We start from the raw sequence: 22,212 nt of genomic DNA on the forward strand, positions 1-22,212 counted from the left end.
GTCGTGGTGGATTCGGTGGCCGTGGTGGTGGTCGTGGTGGATTCGGAGACCGTGGTGGATTTGGTGGCCGTGGTGGAAGCCGTGGTGGATTTGGAGACCGTGGTGGCCGTGGTGGTAGAGGTGGTCGTTTTTAAGCCTTTTAGGTGGAATGTTTTATCATAAAATCATCAGATTTGAAAGCTCACTCATCATAAATCACTGAAATTTTTCTCAGAAGTAACGTAACCTTAAATCGATCTGGCATTCATGTTAAGTCGCCTATGATTATTATAAATTGAAACGCTTCTTTTTATTTTCTTCTATTTATATTAAATCTCAATTACACTATTACACAATTATTAGTTTAAATATTATATTGCTTTAATAAGATGCATTTTTTAACTTATGCTTTCTAGCTATTACTTGAAAGAACCTATTTACACGAGTCTTTGAACCTTCGTCTTTCTCCTAAGAGCATTTTGTTTCATCATGGCTTCTTCGTTAATAACAGCACTATTACTCTTAATATCTTCTTTAACCAATCCACAACTCTGCAATATTTCAAATCTAATCTCTTTATAACCCTGTCTGGCAGAAACAAACTTGTTCGTTTGAGCATTATGAAAGAAGAGCTTTGGTAACGTTACAAGATTAGACATATTTGACTCTTCTATCATGCTACTAAAATAGTCAATAATTTTCTTGTTGGAATGTTTAATCAAAGTGGCATTTTTCACTCTATCTTCAATGGATTTAACTTTAATGGCATGCTTAGAGCTTATTATCTTTGCTGGCATGAACTTTTGAATAATTTGGTCTACTTTGGTGAAAATCAAATCGAATGAAACCCCTTCATTTATTATGAAGTCTATTATGTGCAAGTCCTCTTCTTGAAAGCCTTTAACACTGTCTATTAATATAAAAACTCTTCTTAAAGATTGCCCTTGGGTAATATAATCTGTTATGACTTCTCCCTGGGACAGTTCCCCGAATTCTCCATAACCTGGACTATCCATTATTCTCAATTTATTGCCAATATTAAAACAGTTGAGAGTCTTTGTATATCCTGCCCTCTTTGAAACAAATGCATGCTCAGTAGCTAATTTGGCCGATTTATTTTCTTCCCTATTAACCAATAAGCTATTTATTAAGGAAGATTTTCCAACATTCGTATGTCCTAATAATAGAACCTCAGGTAACGGTTTGAGATGTTCTGGCGGTATTCCAAAAGTCTTCTTAGAATTCAATTGTGTCAAATGGTACTCAGTTTTTCTATAAGGTTCAACCTTAGATAATTTCTCTGTTTTTTCTTCTTTTAACCTTTTATATTTTATATATGGTATTTCTTCATACTTATCTAATGTCCATTCAAGCTTAAAACTAGCATTATTAAATAATGCTTGTGTCTCAGAAATTTGTCTTCTCGTAGGCTTAGGGTATTCTTTATATCGAAAATGATCAGTTAACTGGTTTGGTGATATGGCTAGCTTTGTGCTGTCTTTTGGTGGAATTTCTGATGGCTTTATTTCATTCGTAGTTTGTGATGACAGTTTGTGCTCTTTATTCTCTTCGGTTCTATTAAGAGATGAAACGAGATAGTCCACTGAAGCACTTCTTTTGAAAATGAGCGAGTTTGATAACTTAATGGTGAGTCTAACTCCTCCTATAAGTTTCATTTGTTGATACTACTGACTTGAAAGGAATAGGGTATGTAAATTTTTTGGATCTGATATCTAGAGTGAACACCTGCATACAATAAATTATTTACAGGTGAAGAAGATGTACGATGGATACATGTAGAGACTCAGGATAAAAGTACATATATTAGATGGCAATAGTATGGTATCTGTGAGAATAACAGTTCTAATAAGTAAGTAAATCTATATTATAAGCAACAGAAAAAAAGTATTATAAAGAGAAGGCAGTTATTAACACAGCTATTAAGTCTTTATCATATCCCTCATATTTGCTGCTTATTTAGGATTTGCACTGATTCATTTAAGTCATGATAAGCTCATCCATTTCATAACATTCTTGGTACTCACAGTTGAATTTTACTTCATTTTTAACACGAAACGAAAGGAATTGAAGTTATTACGTTATATTACTCTACTCGTTTGCACTGTGGGTGGTGGAGTTGGACTGGAAATTTTACAAAATATTGTAAACCCAACTCGTGTATTTGACTTTAATGATATTGTTTACAACATTTCAGGGAGTTTAGTAGGCGTTGGAGTCAGTTCAGTGTATCTGACGTGGGCCGTGAAAAACAAGAGATCACAGAGACAGAGCTATAGCATGGGTATCTCACAATCGGTAAGCAGAATTGAACATGAAGACATGGCCCCAGAGGAAGATGACTATGTTGCAATAGAAATGAAGGATGCCCCCGAGCAAGTATAAATTATCAAAATCGTTTACTGTGGTTTTTGAATAGAACCAAAATAAAGGCTATTAGCCTCGTGTTTGGTATGAACAGCATGGAAGGAACAGAGAAGAACCTCATGTTTTAGAATTGATTATTTTCTATCGAATCAAATCACTGCTATTACCACTTGGCAGTAGACTACCATGGAAAATATTAAGAATAGGTTCCTCAATTGGCAATTGCATTCTACAGTTGCCTAGATCTATATAACAGGAATAATGATAACCTTACGCTCCATTCAAGGATAGCATAATACATTATTAAAAAATTCCTCATGCATAGGATAAGATATAATTACTGTAAATTGAGTGGATAACTATATCTCGAGTTTCACCACGAATACTTCTTATATCTAATTACTCAATTTTATGCCCTGTATTCTTAATTATAATGCTCTACTCTAACTCAATGCATCGCTAGCCAAAGCCTTGTACAATAAGGATTCTGGAATGTACTGTATATAACGCTAAGAACAAAAAACAAACAATCGAACATAGCGATTATGAAAAGTACATACCTTGGCTCTTGTACTATTGTAACTTAATACGACGGATCATAACTTGAGGAACGAAACACTCATTCCGAATATTTATTATCTTGAATTCTTTTTATACGACAATTAGTTAAATAAAGAGGATTTGACTTCAATGTTGCTGAGCTTAACTTCGGTTTCAAATGAACCAAGCAACAATGACGAGAATAAGTATGGCATGAAATACAACTCTAGAAGAATATCTCTTCCAAGATTTACAAGTAGTGATAATGGGTTCGATGAGGATAACGAAAACGAGACAAATAATGCTACTAATAAAGAAAATATTCCTAATGGTAACGATGTACCAACTGGGTTAAGGGAGAATGAAGATCCTGAAGAAATTTATAGAATAGTGTCAGGCGGCTCTAAAACGGGTAATGGAGAACAAACTAAACTGATACCAAGGAATGATAAAAAGAGTAGAATAGGGAATTACAATGATTCATCCAATATTGTGGGAAATGCGTGGTCTTTTTTCAATAGGAATGAGGATAAGCAAGAATTACGATACGAGAATGAGGATGAGGAACAAAGAGACGTGACACCATATACTAGTCAGCAACCAAGTGAAGAGCTTGAGCCACAAGCCCTTTCGAATGATGTTGAAAGCCCTGGACAAATTAGCCCTCAACATATTGATGACACTTACCGAACAGATGATATCAACCAAGCTGACAGCACTCAAGTAAGCAATGACCAGCCAGTACCTTCACAACCTCAGCCAACAAGAGGTCAATCATTTTCGAATTTTTTACCCGCAAAATTTGGCGGTCGATCGCATCATACAGGTACACCTAATAATTTAGGTGATGACAAGTGGGCTAAATCTAAACGAAAGTTTCAATTTTTCAGCCGTAAAAATAAAAATAAAGATAAGGAATCAAGAAGGGGAACGACTGTTGCTGCACCAGACGAAGAGGAAGCTGACCGTGCTACCGGGGAAAGAGCGCAGCTTTTAGTCGGGACTTTGATAATTGGGTCTCCTGCCATCAATTTACTTGCATCTTGTTTATTAGAGGATGAAAAAGGTATCGCTAGATCTCCATTATTGTTGACCTTAATTGGGTTTAAAATCACTGATATTTCACTGACAATTACTACTAAGAACAGAAAATTTAGAATTGACTTGGAATATGGAGTCGGTCCCCAGAGATTAAAATGGGCTGTTGAGAGGAATGCTAAGGATTTATTATACTTACATTCCCGGTTTAAATTCGATAGCTGGAAGAAAGAAGTAGTCCGAAGTAAGAATTCTGAATTACCGAAGTATCCAATGCCTCCTTTCAGGGGCCGTGGGAATGCAGAACAAAGCAATACAAAACAAGGAAGTCACCAAGTCAATCCTGGTAGAAGCAATCCCACAAGTTTTGATGGTAATGAAAGAATGTTGGAAGCTCCCCATAATGACAATGCTTCTATTGCTACGGGAAGAAGCTTTGGCGATAGATTCAGTCATTTGAGAGCTCATTTAAGTAGTGTTTCATCTGCGTCAACTGAAATACACTCTCCGGAACAATTGCGTACTAAAATGGCGAAGAACCAAGATTACATAAACCAAGTAACTAACTATTTGAATGAACTCATTAAATTGGTAGCATTGAAACCCCAATCCAATAAATTGTTTCAATTCTTCGAGATATCACCAATATCATCCTTGTTGAGCTATGAAACTGGATTCCTCGGTAAGCAGGGTGTAATTCATATTGGTGGAAGCGCAAAGTCTCAGGGTTGGAGAGTTGGCCATTTTAAGGCCAATGATTTGAAAGGCATGATTGATAGACGTTCAGAGAAATGGCTCTTAGTTAGAGGTTCTTATGTTATGTATGTCGCGGACATCAACGCCACATCACCATTGGAAGTATTTTTAGTTGATTCAAAGTTTAGAATTCATTACCACGGAGATGATGATAAATCGTACCTTCTTTCAAAAGATGATGAAGAATCAGATTATGATGATTCTTCTTTGATTCAAAACGTATTAGGACGTAAAGAAGACTCACATTCGGAAGATGCACATAAAAATGTCTTTAAGCATTTGAATATTGTATTGGAAAATTCAGAGAGAAAGTTAGTTTTGATTCCAAAATCTCAAAAGGAAAAGAAGCTTTGGATTAAGTCTTTGACAGATATGAAAGCATCAACTATTTGGTCAGAACCTCACAGATTTGGCTCTTTTGCTCCAATTAGATCAAATTGTTTTGCTCAATGGTTTGTTGATGGAAGAGATTATTTCTGGGCCGTGTCCTCTGCATTAGAAATGGCGAAAGATGTTATTTTTATTCACGATTGGTGGTTGTCTCCAGAATTATATTTGCGTCGACCAGCTAACGGAAACCAACAATGGAGAATTGATAGAATATTACAAAGAAAAGCACAACAGGGAGTTAAAATTTTCATAATTGTCTACCGTAATGTTGGAAGCACAGTATCAACAGACTCTTTATATACAAAACATTCCCTTTTATCTTTAAATGAAGAAAATATTCATGTCATCAGATCTCCAAACCAATTACTTCAAAACACATATTTTTGGGCACATCATGAAAAATTATGCATAATAGACCAGACAGTGGCATTTTTAGGGGGTATTGATTTATGTTACGGTAGATTTGATACACCAGATCATGTGTTGGTTGATGATTCAAAAATGGATTTCAATTCTTTGGATTCTGAATTTTCAGTTACACCAGAAGAATATATCAGATTCCAAACTTTTCCCGGTAAAGATTACTCTAATCCTCGTGTTAAAGACTTTTTGGAATTAGATAAGCCATATGAGTCAATGTATGATAGAAATGCAGTACCAAGGATGCCATGGCATGATGTTCACATGGTGACTTCTGGTAAAGTTGCTAGGGATTTATCCAGACATTTTGTACAAAGGTGGAACTACCTAATTAGACAGAAACGACCAAGTAGATATACTCCATTACTTACTCCACCTCCAGATTTCTCTGAAGAAGAAGCAGCTGAAATGGGATTGGACGGAACTTGTGAAGTTCAATTGTTGAGATCTTCTGGAAATTGGTCGTTGGGATTAAAAGAGCATGAACAGAGCATTCAAAATGCATACTTAAAATTAATTGAAACTTCGGAGCATTTTGTATACATAGAGAATCAATTTTTTGTTACATCATGTGTTATTGATGGAAATGAAATTCAGAATAGAATTGGTGATGCTTTGGTAGATAGAATTATTAGAGCGCATAATGAGGGCACCAATTGGAGAGCTGTGATAGTGATTCCGTTAATGCCTGGTTTCGAATCTCAGGTCGACGAACCGGATGGTTCCTCTGTTAGAGTTATTATGCAATGCCAATTTATGTCAATTTCAAGACAACCAACATCCATCTTTGCCAAATTAAGAAAATATGGAATTGATCCGGATGACTATATTCAATTCTTTTCTTTAAGAAAATGGGGTATTATAGGACCAGATAGAACTTTAGTCACGGAACAGTTATATATTCACGCTAAGACTATGATTGTGGATGACAGGGCTGCTATAATAGGTAGTGCTAATATTAACGAAAGGTCCATGAGAGGATCCAGAGATTCAGAGGTTGCAGCGATTGTTAGGGATAATAAGACTGTCAAAAGCAGAATGAATGGTGAAGAATACTTAGCGGGTAAATTTGCTTACACATTAAGAATGAGATTAATGAGGGAGCATCTTGGCGTTAGTGTTGATATTCTTGATATTGTTGAAAGAAGATTCAATAGATTTGAAGAATTTGCACGTACCTCCCGTGGTATAAAAGCAGCAACTAGCAGATTTAAAAATAAGGAGAATACCATTCTATCAGCAATGGTGGAAATAGCTTCTAGGGATATACTTGATGAACCAAACGGTACATATAGATGGAAAAACTACCAAAGGTTGAACCAAGTAGATGAAGCAATTGATCAAGTTCCACTTGATGATGTTGATGAAGAGGAGAAGGGTCAAAATATTCCATCCCCATTATCGTTACCAATATCTTTTAGTAATAGAACTGGAACACACGAAGCCAATAAAGGTATCAGAGACAGTAAGAAGCACTCTTATGATGCTAGAGTACAGCACAATGAAAATCATAAAAAGGACGTCTTTGGTGAAGGCCCCGATAAATACAAGTCTAAGTTGGCTAAAAGAGCTAGATTAAATAGTGCAAGGTTTTTGAAGGAGCTTGCAAGTAAAGCAATGGAAGAAAACCCAGTGGGAATATTTTTACCAGATGGTGCTCTAGTTAAAGACTTTTTGGAATCTGATGATTGTGAGATGATTGATGAAATGGATGAAGAATCAGAAAACATTATCTCTGAAAGAAATAGAGAAAGATGGCAATTATTAAAGAAGGTTTCTTATTTGCAACGTGTTGCTGCAAGAACCAAAGAACAGTCAGAAGAAGAATCCAAAAAGCGTGTTGCAGCGGGTATGGAACCTTTTAACCTGGAACCTTTATCACAAAGTTCCATGCAAGATAACAAATTACCTGAACCAGTCGATGGTATGGATAACACAAATCAAAAGATTGTTTCATCCCTTGATCCTAGTAACTATAAGTCCCCAAATTCCACAAGTGAGAAGAAGTCATTTGATCCGGTACTGACACCAGCTGAATATTCAGATGATATACCTATTGTTTCATTAGATGAAGAAGGTGTTCGTCAAACTGTACAGACTGTAAATTCAGAAGGGATTGAGAATTTCAGTACGTTTGTTGATCCTTACGGGTTTGAAGATCCACTAGATGAGGAATTTTACGAGGACTTGTGGTATGAACATGCTAGAAGGAATACTGAACTTTTCAGAATGATATTCCATACTCAACCTGATAATGCGGTTTCATCTTGGAAGGAATATAAGAATCACTCAAAGTTGCAACGAGCATTTTTGCTTTCTCAACAACATGAAGCTAAGTCAAGAAAGCAGAAAAAATACTACAATGGTGGACAGGATGATTTGAGTTTACTGGATATTGAAACTGATAACAATACAGAATACCGCAAACCTGATATGAATAAGAGAAATAGTCAAGCTACGATTAATGTGAAGAAATTGGAAGACGTTGGCCTTTTAGGTGAGGTCCCACTGTCTTCAAACAGTAGTACATCATTGCCAAGCACGAACGTGCGTAACGAACCACGCTCGAGGTTTAGACGTAATGCTAAGAAGAATATTATTCCCGAACTCAATGAAGATGAGAGTGACACATTCGAAGACGCGGAAGAGCATATGGAGTATGATGAAGAACCATCTTCTAGAAGTCCCGAATCTGAAAATAATCAAAAATACGCAGCACAAAATGGTTCAGTTCCTCAACTAAATGTCAATGGTGGAACCTATAAAGAGAATGAGGTTGATGAGTCTCTGGCTCCAACTAAAAAGAGAAGAAGAAGGAAGACTTTCAGTGCTAGAAGAAAGGCTATGTTGGGTGAAAGAATATTCGAAAGAGATACTGCTGAAAGAATATTAAGAGAAATCCAAGGCCATTTGGTCGTTTTCCCAGCAGATTGGTTAATGAGGGAATTAGAAGGTGGAAATTGGTTCTATAACACTGATAGAATTCCGCCAATCGATATTTATGATTGATACTGACCTTGCTTTTGTATTGCCACGTTTTATCTCTTCATTGACTATAATCTCTCTATTGTTTAATTATTTAGAATATATATATACTTTGAACTACGCGTGTCCTCACGTGCGAGTAGATCTTGACAAGTAATGAAGTAAGTAGATAGAAATAGGTATTTAGGCTATTATATCAATTCATTATACTATGTTTCTTGAACTACTTTCTTATATTGGTTTAGTTGTGGGGTTTGTTTTCCTTGTATTAGCCATTGCATCGGGATTATACTATATTTCTGAGTTAGTTGAGGAACATTCTGAACCTACCAAGCGATTCTTAACGAAATTGATTTATGTTATAAGTGTGGTTTTCGTTTTGTTGTTAATCTTTGACAAGTTCCCCTTTAAATTGACAGTCTTTTCGATTTTCTCCTATTATGTTTATTTGCAAAATTTGCAAAAGTTTCCATATGTTCAATTGACTTCACCAATTTTCCTAGCATCATGTATACTAGTCATTTTGAATCACTTCTTATGGTTTGACCATTTCCATAATCCATACATCCCACCATTGGAAATCCGTTTGAAGCCAGATTATGAACCACCACATATTCCTTCATTTATGGAGGTTTGCTCGTTCTTTGGATTATGTGTTTGGCTTGTTCCATTTGCGTTGTTCGTAAGCTTGAGTGCTCACGATAATTTATTACCGCATCATATGGATGCCCCAGACTCAAAGGATAAAAAGAAGAAGAATGGTTTAGCAAAGGTTGTTGTTGCAAACTTAAGAGAATATGTTTATTCCATTAGTCGAAGATTTGGTTATGAATTGGATCCTAACCATGGTACAATTGTATAGGAATACACTATTTATTAAAGACTCTACATATTCTTTAAACCTTTTTTATACTATGCATATTTTATGTATATAGGTATATTGTAAAATAAAAGATTAATGCATCAAGAATTTTTTGACTGGTTCACCTATATGATCCAAACTCAAAAGGAAAGTATCATGTCCGTAATTACTAATATCTGTACCTAGTTCGAAGTATTCGATTTTTCCACCCTTATTCACATCTTTTAATACATTAGCAATTTCACGTTGTTGCCAAACTGGGAATAGTATATCAGACTCTACACCAATAACCAATATATCTTTGTGACCAATTTTGCTAATACCCTTACGTAAATCTTCTAAAGACTCTTCAGGTGTAGTGGTGGCGGCTTCTTTTTTTTCCTTATATGGTACTTTGGGGATGGAGGTGTCAGTTACTTCAGAATCAGACTTAGCTGCATTATACTTTTGTTCTGCCATTTCTCTTTGTTTGTGAGCCCTTTGTCTGTTAGAATGACTCAAATCAAACAAGTCCATTGCTTTCAGGACATACAATAAGGAATTTGCATCATATTCCAAACAAAACTTTTCTCCCGCATGATCAAGGTATGTTTCCACCAAAAAATCAGGACATAAAGCTGCTGGCTTGGAATCATCTGCTCTATTTCTTCCAAATCTATATTCCCATTCAGGGCCGGAACGATATGTGACAGTAGCAATTTCTCTAGCTAATTTCATACCCACATGAGGTGGAACTTTTTCGTAGTAGAAACCCCTATTCCAGTTTGGATCACTCATCAATACTTGTCTTTGGGTATGACGTAATGCTATCGAATAAGGATGAGATCTAGCACAACCACTGATTGATATAATTTTATTTACTTCATCAGGAAATTCCCAACCATATGCCAATGATTGCATACCACCCATTGAGGCCCCGACTGAGGCATAAAGCTTTTTAATTTTAAGCTCATTATATATTAATCCTCGTTGGGCTCTCACCATATCATTCACTGTTACAATTGGAAAACGGGTACCATAGTAATCATTATTTGCAGGGTCTTTCGACGATGGTCCAGTTGATCCGTAACAGCCACCTAAAACATTAGTACAGATGATAAAGTACTTATCAGTATCCAAATATTTCCCAGGGCCAATAAAATTCTCCCACCACCCAGGTTTAGTGTTATCAGGCTGTGACTTAGCGTGCGAAGATGCCGACAACCCAGTATGGATTAAAATAGCGTTACTTTTATCTTCGTTTAACTTTCCCCATGTTTCATACGCTATTTCGTATTCCGGTAAATATCCACCATTGTCGAAAAATATAGGTTCATCTGATTTGTAAACTTCAAATCCGGTAAGCACCTTTGAGTAGGATGGTTCCGGACCACCTTTCAACGAATTTAGATTGCTATCACTGCATGATTTATTAGAACTAAGAAGCTCTGTTTTTTTCTCTAGTTTGTCAAGACAAGGAAATGATAATTGGGGATTCGATCCTTGGAGTTTCTTTGAAGTAGGTGTAGGTGCAAGGCTCACCAAAGCAGTTGAAAAATTACTTTTAAGAATACCATCTATTCTATTGGCTCGCAGAGCTCCATAAAATATCCTAGAAATAGGTTTAATATTAACTACCATGTTTTCCTATACCCAGCACTCAATTGTATATCAAAATGAACTTATTGCACTGATAATTACTAATGGTGTTTGATTAATCATAATTTTTGCTCGTACTGATTGAAAAATCGTTATCATTTCACGTGCTTCAATGAATATCAAAAACTAGATCTAAACCAATAGTCCCATTACTACTAACTGAAAGCATGAAGCTATGTATTTGGCATGTAATTGTCGTCTCATATGCTATAGTTTATGTTACGTCAATTCCATGGTATCTTTTTCTTCACCAATTTAAAGATAAAGTATCAGATAATTCATTCATAGCATTTATAAACCAAAATCTTATAGTAAGATGTGGATACCTTTTATTCACCGTAGCATACTTCAGCGAAGCCTTAACGTACAGTGATTGTGAGTTAATGATTTCTCGTTCAAGAGCATTGAAGATTTTAAGAAGTTACAGCTTATACACCTCATGTACGGTGATTCTACTTGGATGGTTTTTCGGACCGCTGATCTATGAAAGAGTTAACACATTAACAGGGGGATATTGCAATACGAAATCACAAGATTCTGGAGTCGCAGGCCAATTCCAGTGTACAAGAATCCCAGGAGCCAAATGGATAGATGGTTTCGATGTTTCTGGACATATTTACATATTACTGACAATGTCCTTATTATTATGGGAAAGATTTCTCGAAAACTTGAATGTACGCCACTTTTCCCAGCTGTATGAAGGTTATGCAGCTCTAAGAACATATTTTTCTAAATTTGATTGGGAAGATGATCCTTCGATCACACCAGAAGAACCAGAATACAGCATACAAACAGAATACTCTCACCTTATTCGCTTACTATTTTTTGCATTAACGGTATCATTGCTTAGTATTTGGTCCATGATGTACATAGTTACTTGTGTATTTTTTCACACACTATCTGAAAAGCTTGTCCTGCTTATAGTGGGAATTGCAATTTCTCTAGCCATAACATCATTGAATTAAAGCCATGACACTTAAGTTCGCTACAAATAATTATAGTAATATGTATGCAGTTAACATGGATTGAATGTGCAAAAAAGCCCTAATATTCCCTGTTGTTGGAGTAATAATCATGTAGTGTAAAGGTGATTGACTATTATTAGACGACGAGCACTTTTTTTGCGCAATTAATGCTACTGATTTTTTTGATAACATCTCATCTATAGCGATAAAAACGCAAAATTATATAAGCTCCAAGATTCGTCTTTCTTTGATTCATATTAATAATTTATCTACATATCTATTCGTAAACACTATAAGCTTATAGACATTGAAATTATGGAACATCTACATTTGAACTTGAACAATGTTCATTGCAAAGATTGCGAAGAGAAAATCTACGTTACATTTAATAAGCATTTCAAAATTATACGGTTAGATGAAAAATGGTCAGAGGAAATCGATATTCCAGTTAATAATGATAATACAGCATATACGTATATAAACGGGGGCAATGTTGACTTGTATCATAAATTAAACGTTGAGACGATAGAATCACCTCTACAGAATTCGATTAAGAGAATCACGAAGCATTTATCGAAAATCGGATTTGATGTTTTATCTTGGGAATTTTATAAGAAGGGTGAGTTAGAGTTGAACTCCGAGAATATTCACGAAATACAAGCAGTTAATGACAATGATGGCAACACAAATGACTGGTTTTTCGATTTACTTAATCTTTGGACAAAATATCAAGACAAGAGACAAATTAAGAACCACTTGAAGTATTGTACCAAATGTTCAGAAGAAAAGAATCTTAATAGTTCCAAAGTGTCTGGCTTGAAAAAAGAGAGTTTGCTGTCTGCAGAGTCGTTTGAGACGGTTGTGGATACTAATAACGAGTTCCGTGCTGTGTTTTCGATTTCAGGCATGAGTTGTGCTTCTTGCGTGCAATCTGTATCGGAAATAATTGGGAACTTTTTGGGAGACAAAATGGATAAAGCAAATGAAAACGAGTTAAATTATTCTGTCAATTTACTTCTGCATACTGCTGTCGTAATTATTCCTAATAAGCAAATCATCAATAAGCTTATTGAAGCGATCAATGACAGTGGTTTTGAGTGTCGCTTGTTAGAAGTTCTACCTGTCGAGAGATCGGTTAATTTAAAGGTAACAGCAATTCTTAGTGGAATCACTTGTGCCGCTTGTGCTACCTCAATCCTGTCAGCTGTTAATGGATTACCATTTGTATTGGAATGTGGTATTAATGTTGTGACAAAAACTGGTCAGTTTGTAATGGAAGAACCATCAAATGAAGATAGCAATTTGGATAAATTGAAGGAGACAATTGAAGATTGCGGTTTTGACTTCCAACTAGTAAGTAGTACTAGAATCAACTACACACTGGGTAAAAAACAATCTAGGACTATTAATGTGAGCGTGGAAGGTATGTTCTGTGGCCATTGCCCAGAAATAATAACTAATTATTTATCAAGTTATGGAGAAGCGGTGGTAATAGATGATCCCATTACATTAAAGCATCCATATATCAAATTCACCTATATACCTAATCAGGAAAAGAAGTTGAACATAAGAAGGTTTCTTTTTGAATTGAATCACCTAGAACCTAGCAATTCAGAATTAGGATATAAAATAAATGCCGATAAGGACGGAGTCTTTGATTGTGCGTTAGTGGAACCAGTCACAATGGATGAGCATATTCGCAAATTATCAAAGCAGGAAACCAAGAGAATATTGGTCAGATTGATAATTGCTACTGTATTTGCCATTCTTACATTTATATTTGGAGTTGTTGCAATGTCATTGCTACCAGAATCAAACGATTTTCGTAAATGGGTAGAGGAACCAATATGGGCCGGGAATACCTCTCGTAACACATGGGTTCTACTTATATTGAGTACCCCTGTATACTTTTTTGCAGCCGATATTTTTCACAGAAAGGCTATTAAAGAGATAAAATCATTATGGTTCAACAAAAATTCGTTCAAAAAGAGAATATTTAGATTTGGTTCTATGAATCTATTAATGTGTCTCGGTACTTCAATAGCATACTATGCCAGCATTGCATTACTTATACTAAGTACACAACAAGAAGCACATTCTAATATGGGATTTCATACTACTTATTTTGATTCAGTGGTGTTCTTAACATTCTTTTTACTTATAGGAAGGTTGCTAGAGAGCTTTTCGAAAAGTAAAACTGCCGAAGCTATTTCTAATCTCGGACGCTTAAAGCCTTCAAAAGCTACTTTGCTTGAAGTTGCTGATATTAAATCAGACCCTGTACAGTATACAAATGACGAAGTTGTGGACGTTAAGCTTCTAGAAGTGAATGACTATATTCGTATCGCTACAGGAGAATCACCTCCTGTTGACTGCGTCATTGTAGAGGGACAATCAGAGTTTGATGAATCTGCCTTGACCGGTGAATCTACTCCCGTGAAACACTTTCCTGGGCATCAGGTGTTTTCAGGAACTGTCAATGTAGGAAATAATTCAACCATAGCAAAAATTGTTAGCTTGGAAGGCGATTCATTGATCGACCAAATAGTGAATACTGTTCGTGATGGTCAGCTTCGTAAAGCTCCTATAGAAAGAACTGCTGATTTATTAACAGGTTATTTTGTTCCTATTATTACATTGCTAGCACTTATTACTTGGATTATTTGGTTATCTCTAGGACATTCAGGTGTATTACCAGATAGCTATTTGGACATCGATATTGGTGGCTGGACTGTTTGGTCTTTAGAGTTCGCCATTGCTGTTTTTGTCATTGCTTGTCCTTGTGGTATTGGTTTAGCTGCTCCCACAGCACTTTTTGTTGGTTCTGGCTTGGCCGCAAAATATGGAATTTTGGCTAAAGGTGGAGGTGTCGCTTTCCAAGATGGGGCCAATATAAATACAATTTGTTTTGATAAGACAGGCACTTTGACTTACGGCGAATTAAAGGTTACAGACTATGCATTTCTGATTGAAGGATGCAAGGACCAAAGTTATGAAGATGTGATTAGGCACTTCAGTTTGCAATTTGCGAGAGATTTGGAGTTGGCTTCTAAGCATCCATTAGCTAAATCTGTCAAAGCATTTGTTGATAATCATGGATTTAAGAAATATAATATCCTACCATCCCCAAACAAAATACCTCAAGTGGAGAATGTTTCAGGGAAAGGTCTTAAAGGGCCTATAATACTCGATTCTATAGACGATGGAAGTATTTGGCAAAAATATCAGCCAACTGAAGCAATTTTGGGTAACGAGGCAATGATTCATGACAACAACGTGGAGATTACAGCTGATGAACAGAAGCTTTTGAACAAATGGAAGCTGGAATGCAAATCTGTTATCCTACTTGCAATAAAATGTACGCTGCTCTTTAAAGATGAGAGGTTTCATTTGACCTTCATTATGGCTTGTCGTGATCAGATCAGGTCTGAAGCAAATGTTGTTATCAAATATTTAAAGGAGAAACAGATTAAATGCTATATGATTACAGGGGATAATAAATTAACTGCTGAAGCAATAGGTAAGGAACTTGATATTTCTCCAGAAAACATTATCAGCGAGGTTTTACCTGATGAAAAACAGGCACGGATTAAAGATCTCCAGAAAACTAGAAATAATATTGTTGCAATGGTTGGCGATGGTATAAACGATTCTCCAGCACTAGCAACTGCAAATGTTGGGATAGCATTATCATCAGGGGCTGATTTAGCAGTAACTTCAAGCGATTTTATTTTGTTAAATAAGTCTCATCCCTTAATCACCTTAGTTACTTTAATCGACTTATCGAGAGTTGTGTTCAGAAGAGTGAAATTTAATTTTGCTTGGAGTTTGGTGTATAATATGATTGGAATACCCATTGCAGCTGGTGTGATATATCCGTACAAAAACTCTAGATTAAACCCTGTTTGGGCTAGTGCTGCAATGGCAGCGTCTTCAATAAGTGTGGTCATGAGTAGTTTGGCCTTAAAGTTGTATAGACCAAGAGTCAAGGTTGACAAAGTTATTCAATGTGAAGAAAACCTCGAAGATGACGACGACGAACCATGCGAGACTTCTTTAAACCCTTGATGAATAATTATGTAAATTTAATGAATGAAATAAATAATTAAAAAAAAAAGTAGATATAAAAATAATCATGATATCATAGCCATTAATTTCGTTATACAAATGTATTTAAGCAAATGTGATTTAAGCAGAATTTTGTTGAGAAGCAAATACATTTCTATCAAACTTAACAATCATCACAGTGACATTGTCTGTAGTTGCATTATCCATGGCTAATTGACATAGTTTCTTTGCCGCCAGTTGTGGATCACTCCCGTCTCTTTTAAATGTTTCTGCTACAAATTGACAGGCTTTTATATCAGATATAACATCCCATACCCCATCACATGCCAAAATCATAAACTCATCTTCATCCGTTATTTCAGTTGCAGTAGTGAATGGGTTTCCAATTACTAAATCTTTCATGTACGAATCACCTAATGACCTTGTAACGGCCAAGACACCGTTTACTCTATTCTTCATTATTAAACCGCCGGAATCTCTTATTCTATTTACTTCATTTGAATCAGTTGCCTTGTGGTCATATGTCAAGCGATAAGACTCTCCCTTTCGATATAAAACGATACGCAGATCACCAACATTGGAAGTGTATAGCATTCTCCTATGGTTTGGTGATGGTATAAAGTCAAATGCAGCGTCATTTTCAGGTTGGTGAGCCAATTCTGCTGGTTCTTTCGAATCATCAGTTTCCCATCTGAGAACGGCTACGGCAGCAGTACATCCTGATGAGCCATTCTTTTCTTTTTCTATAAGTTCGTCTGCCTTAGTAAACGTGGTATTCAAATAATCTTGCATGAAACATTTACTGGATAACGGCGCAGAATTATCCACCTCATTCCCTTGATTTGATAGATTATTAGAATTACCATCTTCATTAAATACAATTTCATGTTCTAGCAAGGTATGCAAATTGTTCCCACACCATCTTGCCGTCTGTTTACCAGCATGTCCATCAAATATAGCAAAATAACCCCAATCCAATTTCTCAGCAAAATTAGCAACATAAGTATGAACATCTTCCATTTTGGCTCTATAAGTTACATTCTTATTTTCTGCAACACCAACTTTAAAGGAAAGTCCATAGAATGGATCATTCGTAGGGTCTGCAGCGGCCTGTAAATTTGACATGGATGTATTATTCTGTTTAGCTATCGGCCTTTTTGAATCAGACAGACCGGAATAATTGACATTGTTTTGATCGTGAGATGCCATGATTTCTTAATTGGTTGAATTGAAATGAATTAATCAAAACCGTTAGTAGTATGAAATGTTAATGAAGATGAAACATTACCGAAAATCGAAAACTTATATGCACACCAAATATATGATTCAATTGTATGATTAATACTGAAGATCTAGTAGTCGAAGATATTGGGCTGAAGAGAGGTATCTACAAACATGCTTTCAGGATCAAGAAAGATGTTTGCCGTATGCTGTAGAAATGCGTGCGTCAATTGGTCTTGGTTTAGTCCGTTTACTTTCTTAAACGTTCAACATTTTGAATTCTATTATTGCTCGGATAATGAAAATATAGATAATTTTGAAATGCAAATCTTGGAATAGTACCATAGCCCACTTAAGACTATGCTTTACTATGGAACTGCGTTTTTGCATGTAATTGACTGTTCTGAAACGTTGTGGTTATTGCGGTGCGACCCAGACCTTGTTTAATATGCCTCTAAGTGGCACAATTTACGTTTCAATCCTACGAGAGATCAATGAAAGATATAATAGTAATTGTACATCCTAAAATATTTCCATATGTGATTCTATTGAAACAGGTGGGTGGCATGCGTAACATTAATAAAAGTAGATAACAACATGGCTGCGAACTGCGACACTAGCACTGAAGCACAGCCATCCTATATTGGTTTCTCCTAAGAACACAGAAGTATCTTAGTAATCCAGATCTAAAAATATCAGACATGATCACATAATCACATAATCCCTGTCTCTGATCACATAATGATTATAACCCTCGAGTCCAAATATTCAAACTGGCTTACTCATGATTGGTGCTATTGCTCTTTTCTCGTGATAGGAACCTTTAATTATTATTTTATATAGCAATCTGATGAAACCAAGTTCGACATTCGAATCTACACTATCGATTTTATATAAGCATCTTGCCCAAAGGGATTTCTAAGGTGTTATTTACGTATCTGGCTGTTTATAAACTTGGAACCTAAGTTCGCAAATGTAACCCGCAAATCTCAAATGTCACATTCAGATTGTGTGCTAGTAATATTTTTTTTGACGGGTTTATGATTAGTAACTATAGTATAGATACAACTAGAAACAAGTAATAATGCCTGTGGAAATCCCATACAAGACAGACAATGAACCCAAAATTGGTTTCATTGAATTTGATAAAGCTAACTTTAAAACAGTTACATGGAAAGCGCCAGAATCAATTCCGTATAAAGGTAGAATAATCTATGTTCACGGATTTAGTGAACACGCCACTATTTATACCGAATACTTTGATAAATTGTCTCAGAAAGGTTACGATATCTTTTTTTTTGACCAGAGAGGTGCTGGTGAAACTTCTCCAGGCGATCAGGTTGGTAAGACAGATGAAGCACATACATTCAATGATTTGGACTTTATGATCAAACATAATCTTGATTTGAAGAAAGATTCAACGGAAAAGTTCTTTTTAATGGGACACCTGATGGGTGGTGGTATTGTATTGAATTACGCCATTAAAGGTAAATACAGAGAACATATCAAGGGTATTGTTGTCTGTGCACCATTAGTGTTATTACATCCAAAAACCCAACCAAATTTTGTTGTTAGAGCTCTTTCACCTCTAATTAACAAATTGGTGCCTAATTTAAAGATAGATTCTAAATTAAACTATGACTATATTACTTCGAATGAGGGCTGGAAGAACTACATCATGAAGCACGATACTAAATTAATTGGAACCGTAAGACAATTCTTTGACATGTTTGCCCGTGGGGAAGCTTTGACAAAACCTGAATTTGTCTCTAAGTTTAATCCTGAAACATCGCTACTCTTGGTTCATGGTACTAATGATAATATTAATTGGATCGACGGTACGAGGAAGTTCTACAGGTTGGTAGATGATAAGATCGATAAATCCTTCTCTGAAATTAAGGATGGTAGACATTCATTATTTATTGAAAATGAAACTATTTTTAAAGATGTGTTTGATAAAGTCTTGACGTTCTTGAACAGTCATTAGATCAATAATATGGTGATTTTAGTTATTTATTTTGCTTTTCTATTAATTAATTCGTGGTATAACCTTCAAAATGCCCTTAATGTAGATTATAATAAACTAAATCGTACAATTGTTTAAACCTATTCCTGTAGACCTTTTATATGCCATGAACAAGTCTCGTAAGTATTGGATATTATTATCTTTAGATTTAATCACGTGAAAATATACAAAAAAAAAAAATTGTTGATATTCATGATTAGACGATTCAGGTTTAGATAGTAGTAAGGCTTAAACATTTCTTATTAATCATCTTAGATTAATTGGAGTAGTATTTCATAGGTTTCTTTATATTTAAGAACTTGGTTAATTTATAGTGTATTTGACAGTTTATAAAGTCATGGCAGTGATTATACGGTGGGTATAAATTTAATTCAGACATGGGATATACTATAAAGCAAAAGATTGATATCTGCCTAAAAGCAGAGTCTAATCCTCAAATGACACAAGCTGATTTAGCAATATGGGCTAAGCAACAATATGGTTCTTCGAAACCACCTTCCCAAACCACAATTTCCAGAATATTGTGTGCTAAGAATGATTTGATCGCCTCAAAGGAAGTCGATTTTCAATTAGTTCGTAGAAGAAAGCAGTCAAATCCTATACTTCGGAGGATATTAACAGAATGGGTTACACAAGCTGCATGGGAGAATATTCCTATAACCACGCCGATTATTCAACTGACTGCAAATGCTATTTGGAACAGATTACCCACATTTGAAAAGGATGGAAATGGTTTGTTCAATCAAAAATGGTGCAATCATTTCATTAGAAAGTTGAATATTAACTTAACAGGTAGCGAAGAAGATATTCGTAGTAACCCAGGAAATCATGAATTAAATAAAGTGTGGAAGCTAGATGAGAAGATGGGGTTGAAAAATTATTTGGTAGACTTGATCAAGCATGAGAACTACATGCCACAGGATATTTTTACTATTGACGAGTTCCAATTATTTTATTCCTTGCCATTGGATCAAATATTTGATGTTTCCTCAATAGACAAAGGTTTAAAACAATCAAGTAGTTCTACAGAAAATTCTTTAACTATAATGATAGGTACAAATATTGATGGATCTGAAAAATTAAGTCCATTAGTAGTAGGAAAATACGATATGTTTAACGTTAGTACAAGTTCCCATCCGGCTTTTAAAAATTTATCTGTCTATTCAAGTTCAAGACAGAATATCATGAATAAAATAACAGAAATATTCAATGTTTTCTACAACTCTAATATTAACAAATGGATAACATCTGAAATGTTTCAGAATTATTTACTAACCTTAGATCATAAGTTGACGAGTACTTCACCTAACAGAAAGATTCTTATTCTATTAGACGATTCTTCTTCGCATAGAATTATTAATTTGAAGTTCCGCAATATTAAATTATGCTACATGAAGAATAATGCAAACTGTAAAAACCCATATAATTCGTCATACAATGGTTCATCTTTCAATTTCCTTCCAACTAGTTTTGGAATTGTCGAAGAGTTTAAAATTCTTTATAGATTACAACAATATTTGGAAATGATTAGATTACAAAGAAAAAACTCTAAATCCAATGAAGATGAAGTAAACGATAATACAAATATATCATCAGGAGTTAATTTAAATAATTATAAACCAAACGTGAATCCATCTGCAGCAATGGAAGTATTATCAGAATCTGATTATCATGTTCCGTTAATAAAAGTTATAGAGTGGATAAAAAGAGCATGGGACTCTATAACACAAGAAAGAACACATATGGCTTGGAGAAAATCACATTTAATCAATTTTAAAAATCCATGGCCATCCCTTGATCCAGTTACCACGAAACAAGCATCTTTGTCCTTACAACCATTGACTTTGGCCACTATTAATTACGATTCATCCAAAAGTTATGATAAATTATCTGAGATAATGGCAACGCTTAATGTCGTAATTCCTTGGGAAATAAATGAATTGCTAGGTCTAGTAAATGAAAGAGGAAAAATAACTCTCAGTTATGTTTCAATTGAAGAGATTGTAGGTAGTTGTTTACTGGAAGCTTATGACTCTGATGAATCGGGCAAGGAAAAAACAAAGTCTAACGTAATTTTTAACACTGATGACAGTGGTGAAAATTGGTTCAAAGAGTCAAATATTAGTAACAAGCACATTACTACAACCAATATAATGGGAAAACAATTTTCTACCCCGATTGTCAGCTCTACAAATAATAATAATAATGACAATATCATAACTAGTAACACAAATATGTTCTCCGGTACTGAGATGCAATTTCCTGAGTATAACAACACTAATTTGAGCTCAATGAATATTAATACATTATTGGCAGATACAAGCAATGTGATTTCAGAGGTTCAAATGAATAACAACAATTCAACAACGAGTCAAACAAATATGCAGCCACAATTTTCACTTGCATCACAGGGAACAGTATCAAACAGAACGAAAGAGTCGATAAATACCCTCTCGCCCATATCAAAATTTGTAGCGACTGGAGATGTCTCGGGAGTTTCAGATACTAATAATTCTTCAGTTAGCAGGTCAAGTGATTCATATCAGGCAGAGAAAGCAAACACCAGTGACCATGGTCATCGTGAGAAGAAGAGACAATTATTTCCGCCTAATGCGAGGAACTCGATCTCATATATGCCACAATCATTCAATGAAAGACACAATAGCAATTCACCCTTTTTGAATGCAAGCCTGTCCCATGCCTCAAGTGTCTTAATGGATACTTCGGGGGATAATCATATTTCGACTGATACGACTTCTAACAATTCTAACAAAGACGAGCTCCCACAGCTCTTGAGGAGGCTTCTTGAAATGTCGCAAACAGTTGATTTAAAACTCACCAAAACTACCATCGAAGAACTTTCAACAAAATTAAATGAAATACAATCAAATGACTTAACTTAAAACCATTATTCAGCTTCGATAAAACTTGTATTTATT

At 35.3% G+C, this 22,212-nt stretch overlaps 9 protein-coding genes across 9 annotated transcripts; 6 read left to right on the forward strand and 3 right to left on the reverse strand.

The window, feature by feature from the left end:
* Window positions 1-416: 416 nt before the first annotated feature.
* On the reverse strand, window positions 417-1,655 carry AC631_03519 (uncharacterized protein; the record flags this gene model as incomplete). The annotated part of the gene is made up of 1 exon (XM_015612348.1): window positions 417-1,655. One exon carries the CDS (start codon window positions 1,653-1,655, stop codon window positions 417-419), a length of 1,239 nt encoding a protein of 412 aa, XP_015466802.1.
* Window positions 1,656-3,054: 1,399 nt separating this feature from the next.
* PLD1 (phospholipase D) lies at window positions 3,055-8,517 on the forward strand (the record flags this gene model as incomplete). The annotated part of the gene is made up of 1 exon (XM_015612349.1): window positions 3,055-8,517. One exon carries the CDS (start codon window positions 3,055-3,057, stop codon window positions 8,515-8,517), a length of 5,463 nt encoding a protein of 1,820 aa, XP_015466803.1.
* Window positions 8,518-8,704: 187 nt separating this feature from the next.
* Window positions 8,705-9,355, forward strand: AC631_03521 (uncharacterized protein; the record flags this gene model as incomplete). The annotated part of the gene is made up of 1 exon (XM_015612350.1): window positions 8,705-9,355. One exon carries the CDS (start codon window positions 8,705-8,707, stop codon window positions 9,353-9,355), a length of 651 nt encoding a protein of 216 aa, XP_015466804.1.
* A 93-nt stretch (window positions 9,356-9,448) lies between these two features.
* On the reverse strand, window positions 9,449-10,975 carry AC631_03522 (uncharacterized protein; the record flags this gene model as incomplete). Its single annotated transcript, XM_015612351.1, has 1 exon — window positions 9,449-10,975. The coding sequence occupies one exon, from the start codon at window positions 10,973-10,975 to the stop codon at window positions 9,449-9,451; it is 1,527 nt and encodes a 508-aa protein (XP_015466805.1).
* Window positions 10,976-11,160: 185 nt separating this feature from the next.
* On the forward strand, window positions 11,161-11,958 carry AC631_03523 (uncharacterized protein; the record flags this gene model as incomplete). The annotated part of the gene is made up of 1 exon (XM_015612352.1): window positions 11,161-11,958. One exon carries the CDS (start codon window positions 11,161-11,163, stop codon window positions 11,956-11,958), a length of 798 nt encoding a protein of 265 aa, XP_015466806.1.
* A 315-nt stretch (window positions 11,959-12,273) lies between these two features.
* On the forward strand, window positions 12,274-16,026 carry CRP1 (Crp1p; the record flags this gene model as incomplete). The annotated part of the gene is made up of 1 exon (XM_015612353.1): window positions 12,274-16,026. The coding sequence occupies one exon, from the start codon at window positions 12,274-12,276 to the stop codon at window positions 16,024-16,026; it is 3,753 nt and encodes a 1,250-aa protein (XP_015466807.1).
* A 120-nt stretch (window positions 16,027-16,146) lies between these two features.
* Window positions 16,147-17,235, reverse strand: PTC1 (type 2C protein phosphatase; the record flags this gene model as incomplete). Its single annotated transcript, XM_015612354.1, has 1 exon — window positions 16,147-17,235. One exon carries the CDS (start codon window positions 17,233-17,235, stop codon window positions 16,147-16,149), a length of 1,089 nt encoding a protein of 362 aa, XP_015466808.1.
* A 1,096-nt stretch (window positions 17,236-18,331) lies between these two features.
* On the forward strand, window positions 18,332-19,234 carry AC631_03526 (acylglycerol lipase; the record flags this gene model as incomplete). The annotated part of the gene is made up of 1 exon (XM_015612355.1): window positions 18,332-19,234. The coding sequence occupies one exon, from the start codon at window positions 18,332-18,334 to the stop codon at window positions 19,232-19,234; it is 903 nt and encodes a 300-aa protein (XP_015466809.1).
* Window positions 19,235-19,650: 416 nt separating this feature from the next.
* Window positions 19,651-22,176, forward strand: PDC2 (Pdc2p; the record flags this gene model as incomplete). Its single annotated transcript, XM_015612356.1, has 1 exon — window positions 19,651-22,176. One exon carries the CDS (start codon window positions 19,651-19,653, stop codon window positions 22,174-22,176), a length of 2,526 nt encoding a protein of 841 aa, XP_015466810.1.
* Between the last annotated feature and the right edge of the window lie 36 nt (window positions 22,177-22,212).

The sequence above is a fragment of the Debaryomyces fabryi genome (genome assembly GCF_001447935.2).
Source record: "Debaryomyces fabryi strain CBS 789 chromosome Unknown contig00077, whole genome shotgun sequence".
In the NCBI taxonomy this organism is placed as follows: Eukaryota; Fungi; Ascomycota; class Pichiomycetes; order Serinales; family Debaryomycetaceae; genus Debaryomyces; species Debaryomyces fabryi.